The sequence below is a fragment of the Condylura cristata genome, unplaced genomic scaffold (assembly GCF_000260355.1).
Source record: "Condylura cristata isolate star-nosed mole 26May11 unplaced genomic scaffold, ConCri1.0 scaffold00006, whole genome shotgun sequence".
NCBI classification, from domain to species: Eukaryota; Metazoa; Chordata; class Mammalia; order Eulipotyphla; family Talpidae; genus Condylura; species Condylura cristata.
Genome location: NW_004567107.1, coordinates 14,580,974 through 14,586,692, shown reverse-complemented (window position 1 = coordinate 14,586,692; position 5,719 = coordinate 14,580,974). Strand labels below are relative to the sequence as shown.

Genomic DNA, 5,719 nt, shown 5'->3' with positions numbered 1-5,719 from the left:
CAAACAGTTCAGTTACTTTAGCTGCTTGATGAAACTATAAAGGCCCTTGGAGAGATAAGTGAGATGTGATTTCTGTCATGAAATCAACTAAGAAAATGAGATAACTTATCCTAAAGAGAAAAAGCAGAGTGAAGGTTCTGGTACCATCCAGAACCCTGAAAGAGCTAGATCTTCCACAGGAATCAACCAGAAGACACAAAACCAAGAAGGGGTGGAACTTAGTACTGGGCTGTTGCCAGGGGGTGGCTGGCGCTGAGAGGCCTCATCACAGGGAAGTGGCTCATATTTTCAAGGTGGCCCAGTTAACTCTGACACAAAGTGACAGACAAGTGAGCCCAACAGGGAGTCTTTTCCCCCAAGCAGACTCTGCTCACCCCAGAGCAGTGACATCTCACCTGGTAAAGCTGGGGGTCCACTCACCTTGGCCAGGAACTGCCTGGCCTGAGACGCCAGCACCTGGGTCCGCTCGGTGGAAGGCTGCTCCTTGCTGATGGCTGGGTTCTCTGGAAGCCACCCTGGGGTGGGCGCGTTGATGGGGGAGGAAGGGATCAGGTCTCCTTGAGCTGATGGCCAGCCTGGAATACACAGCCACTGAATGTTGGGGCCAAGGACAGTCCCCGGGGGGCTGAGACTGAAACTGAATGACTAAACCACCATCCAACGACAGCTTGGTCATCCCACTCCGAGAAAGCGTCTGGATAGTGTCGTGCCCACTTAACAGGGCCGAACAAGGACCACACAGCTGTTGGCAAACCTGGCTGTGGGCTCTCAGGCAACAGTGTAGGCTCCAAACCAGGAAGAGATAGGTTCAAAGTCCGGCCCCACCCTGGAGCAGTGTGTGTTCCAGCTCATTGGGGTTCCGAGCCTGGGTCCCCTTAACTGTCAATGAGCTAACAGCAGAGTGTGCCTCACCAAGTTAGGTTCGGAGTCTCAGAATCAGGGGTGACATGGTTGGGCACAGGGCCTGGCTCCATGCTGGCTCCATGGTGACAATGTCTCACACAACTTGCCCAGGATGACCCAGTAGCTAAGTAACCTAGCCAGGGCCCCACCCAGGGTACTTTGCCTCAGAGGGGGGTAACTTTCCACATCTCCATTTGATCTTTTCAAGTCCGAAGACTCAGAAAGGGGCCTTGCCCCCCCCTCTCCTGGCCTAAAGTCAATGCCCTCAGTAGGGTGAACAAGAATCCTCAGAGCAGACAGGGTACCTGTTCTCTTTCGGACTCACCTGAGGACTCGGAGGCCTGTTGGGTCTCAGCAAGGCTCGACCACCGCTCCACAGAGTGGGGCTGTGGGATGGTAAAGGACATGACCTTGGTCCCTTGGGGCACCGTGCCCAGGTGGATGCTGTGTCTGGGCTGGGGTGGGTCCGAGTATAGGTTCACCTGTTGGGGAGGGGAGAAGAGGAGAGGTCAACTGAGAGCCACGTCAGACCTCATCTTCATGCACACCATCATTGAGGTGTTCAACAAACACGCTTTATTAAAATAAACACTACCTTTTAGTAGACCCCTTGGGTGGGGACAAAACACCAGGCAGGATTTATACTCCCTCCTTACAGCTGTCCCCAAAGGGAGACAGGGCAGGGGCCATTGTCTCCATTTTACAGAAGAGGAGACTGAGGCTCAGAGGGGTTAAATCACTCAAAATCTCCAGTCAACACTTCTTTGAGCTGAGGTTTAAAAGCCTACTTTGTCCTCAAAGCCTATGGCTTCCTAGATTAATAATTACTATAAAATAATGCAACATTATGATAATTCATGTAACATTTAACATAGCCACTAAAAATTATCGTTACTAGTAAAACTATTTCCATCTTAATCACCATCTTGATTTAAAAAAAGTACTGAGGGGCCCTCCCTGGTGGCACAGTGAGTTAAAGCACAGCACTAAGAGACTAAAGCCACTTCAACATGAGTTCAATCCCACGCCCTGGAGGTGGGGATTGATCAGACCTCTCCTGATCTGCCCGCTGCTCCCCTCAGCAGTGTACTTTGTCAGTCAGCCTGTTCTGCTCCCTGCTTTGTCTCTGGTGAATCCTCTCACCACTCCTGAACCTCTGGCCTGTACCCCAGTTCTGTATGCATAAATAAATAAATGTTTAAAAAAAAAAAAGTACTGAATGGCTGTTTGCCTCAAAGCATAGGAAAAATGAATGAACACATCTAAGCTGCAGCAGACATCACTCATCCGAGCCCGGGCCAGAGAGAGAAGTCTGGAGTTGGGCCGATGACCAAGGAAGGCCGTTCGAAGCTCAGCATAAGGCCCTGACTTGGGGCAGGCCTGGCCAGCTACATCTGCTTCTGGACTAAGGCTTTATTTTACAAGGCCTGCTCATTTGTTTACATACTGTCCTCTGTCCTCGGCTGCTCACGCTCCAACAGCAAGGCAGAGTGGTTACCACGGAGACCGCGTGACTGCAACGCTGAAAACACTCGCTCTCTGGCAGCTAGGGAGAGTTTGCTGATCCCTGGCTTCACTGTGAGTTTTCCAGAGCCTGGGTCCACCTCCAGGCACTACCACTGCCCACCTTTGAGCTCTAGAGCAGCCGGTTAACCTCTTTGTGCCTAAAGTGTGTTTGATAAACAGCAACCACACCCTCCGGCCATCATCCCATTCACCACTATCTCCATCCTCGCCTTCAGTGGAGTCAGTGGGCTCATTACCATTATCATCCATATGGTCATTAGGGAGACCCTCTCCCTGGTGTCTCAGTGCCCCGCCCCTGCCAGCTTATCTTACTGCCCCTGCGGCTCCCAGGTCAGAGCAGTGGGCAGTTTGGGGTGAGCCTGGTGGAGGGAGCCTTACTTCACAAATAGGCAGTCTCTCCCTTCCTGCTTAAATTGCTCTTCACGTCCTAACTACATCTCGGACAATGGCGCAGCTAGGCTTGCCCCCCTAAACCCTCCCGCCTCTTTCAGGCCCAGCCTGGAGGAGAACAAAGCTGGATTTTAATAATCCCCTGCCATCTGCTCAGGCCCGCCACCGCCTGTCCTCCAGAGGTGACCCAAATCCTGGGGAGGCCCAGTCACCTGCATGCTTCCTGGGCATGGCTCCAGCCCTCCCCCAGTTTCCCCAACTTGGGGAACCCCAGGAAGAGCTCCCCATGGCAGGGATCAAAGAGGAGCCTAACTACAGAGGAATGGGGTTGAATTGGGGAGGGGGTAGACAACTGCAATCCTTCAGGAAACCTGTCTCTGGGCACTGTTGGGGAACCCCCCCAAAGACCTAGAGCCCCCTTTTCAAGCTTGGGGTGTCTCAGAGAGCTCCCTGAGGCTGGGTAAACTCCTTGGGGAGTTAATCAGGAGTCTGTGAGGGAGGCAGGCTAGTGAGTGTGGGAAGTACTGGGTTAAGGAGTAACTAACTGCTCAGGCACAGATGGGTCCCCAGCAGCTTTAAAATGCTAATGGACCTTCTGGATGGGGCCAGAGGGGAGGGGGTGGAGAGATAGGAAGTGCTCCCCAAGTCTTCCAAAACGCCCATTCCCTCCTCTCCCCCAGCAGGGCCTCTGGACCTACTGGCGGACATCAGCACGCACTCTAAGAAAGGCAGTGTTATGTCACTGCACTAATTGGGAGATGCATTTTGGTCTCCTCTGCCCCTCTGGATGGATCCCCTGCAGCAGATGTGGGCGAGGGACTGGGGGAAGGCATGGGCATTGAGTGGGTGAGATCACTGCAAATTCTGGCCAGCCCCCACCAGAGCACAGAGCCGCCAGGCAGTGACTCAGCCATCTTTGGCTCCCAGCCCCAGGACCCCCCCACCCCTTCCCTCAGCTGGGCCCCTGGCCAGACCCCTATCCCCAGCTGGGATCCAGCGATGCTCCCAGGCTAGACTTTGCGCCTCTGGGGTCAGCCTCCTCTGCTACAGAGCCTGGAATCTACTGTTGAGTGATCTTAAGCAAATGACTGAGCCGCTATGCCTCGGTTTCCCTAAGTTCGTTGAGCACATGATCAGTGGACATCACTTATTACAGTCATCACCTCTGTAGCGCCACCACTCTGCCTTGTCCTTCCCCACAGACCAGTGCCAGGCCCTCGGCCCTCCCAGGCAGGGGAAACTTGCACCCACTCTGGAGTCAGGCAGAAAGGGGCTTAATCCCCTACTTTTCAGCCTTTACCAGTGGGGGCAAAGACCACCTGAGCGAGCCTTGGTTTCCCCTTGTAAGAGGTTTTCCCCACTGCCTGGGGCCTGGCAGCATTCCACTGCCCTCCTCCTGATGCTCTGAGCTGATGAGGGGTCCAGCAGGCCCTCAGGAGAGGGGGTCACACCCTCTAGCTCAGCCTGAGGAAGCAGTAGTGGGAGCAGGAGGCCTCTGGGTCTCCCAAGTCTGTGGGGTGTGAAGTCCGCAGGGCCCTAGTCAGAGCAAGCGGCCCTGCTGGGTGAGCAGTGTCCTCAGCATGTTGGATGGTGAGCCCTGCCTGTGCTGTTTCCCCAGGTGGCTGTCAGAGTGGGGACCCTGCTTCTGGAAGAGCCCAGCCCAGCCTCTGCTGAGGAGAAGCCTCAGGCCAGGGGTCAACAGGGAGAGCGTGGCTGGTGCTGACCCACTCCGGCCTCCTGTGCTGCACACACACACAAGACAGGGGTCTGAGTCTCCACCTCTGTCTCCCCGAGTTACCCCCGCCTGTGCAGTCCCGGACACAGTAAACCTTCTAGTTACAACTCCTGCTCCTAGGATCCCCGACTCTCAGGAGCCCAGCAAGCACTTTGCTTACAAGACTCATTCTCTTACATGGGGGGTGGAGGACAGGGAGGGGGAGGGACAGAGGTTCTAAGCCCTTGTCCTTGACCAAGACCTTCTACAGCCTGGCCCCACCTGGGTTGCAGTTCCCCAGTCTGTAGGATGGGGGCGCTGGAGGGCTGGACCTGCAGCCAGTTCTTTTCTCCTCAAACCCAGCAAGAGTCCACAGCCATAGACTGTGGCTTCTCCTGGGCTCTCCCTGGTGAGGCAACAGGTTAAAGCGCAGCACTACGAAGCTACCACAGCCACGGCAGCACAAGTTCAATCCCCAGCCACGGAGCTGACCCCCATAGCACCGCAGACCTCTCCTGACCTCAGCAGTGTATGGCATTAGATCTGCCTGTTCTGCTCCCCACTCTGCCTCTGGTGAATCCTCTCACTCCCTGCACCTCTGGCCTGTACCCCAGTTCTGCATGCATGAATAAATAAATCTTTAAAACAATGTGGTTTTCCCAGAAGGTGTCTGCCCAAGCCCCTCTCGGCCTCCCGGCTCCCCCCAGACCCTGTCCCCTGACTCAGGCTCAGCAGTCCTGGAAGCTGGAAGGAGTCAAACATCAGCGGGGTGAGAGCTTTCCAGCAAGAAGGGTAGATTAACCCCCCTTTACATCTTTACATTCACCTGAGCTTTCAGGTGGCACTCAGGGGACACGGGGCAGGGTCCCTGTGTCCTCTTAGTGAGGCTGCCTTCATGAAAGTGGAAGCCCCTCAATGGTTGGGAGCCGTGCGCTGAGAGGAGGCTGAAGTTGCAGGTCAGTCTCACCCCTCCTCTCTGCTATCTGATGGGGCAAGCGGGGGTAGGCGAGGCAGGAAGCCACAGCAGCTGCAATAGGCCCCACTTCCTGTGTCACCTCAGAACCAGGAAGGTCCCAAGCATACCATATAGGGCCTCCTCCCAAGTGAGAGTGGGGGCTGGGCTGGGTAGGGGTAGATGGTGACTCCCTTCATACCCTCCTGTACACAGTCTTCACCCAGTGGGGG

General features: G+C 55.1%; 1 protein-coding gene across 1 annotated transcript in view; it reads right to left on the bottom strand.

Moving 5' to 3' along the window:
* AKNA (AT-hook transcription factor) overlaps nt 1-5,719 on the bottom strand; it is a 37,607-nt gene that overhangs the window by 20,413 nt on the left and 11,475 nt on the right. Inside the window, exons 5-6 of the mRNA XM_012721610.1 lie at nt 1,229-1,385; nt 421-575 (exon numbers count right to left, since the gene is read on the bottom strand). Of these exons, the coding sequence (XP_012577064.1) occupies nt 421-575; nt 1,229-1,385 (312 nt within the window). The remainder of the gene's footprint in view (nt 1-420; nt 576-1,228; nt 1,386-5,719) is intronic.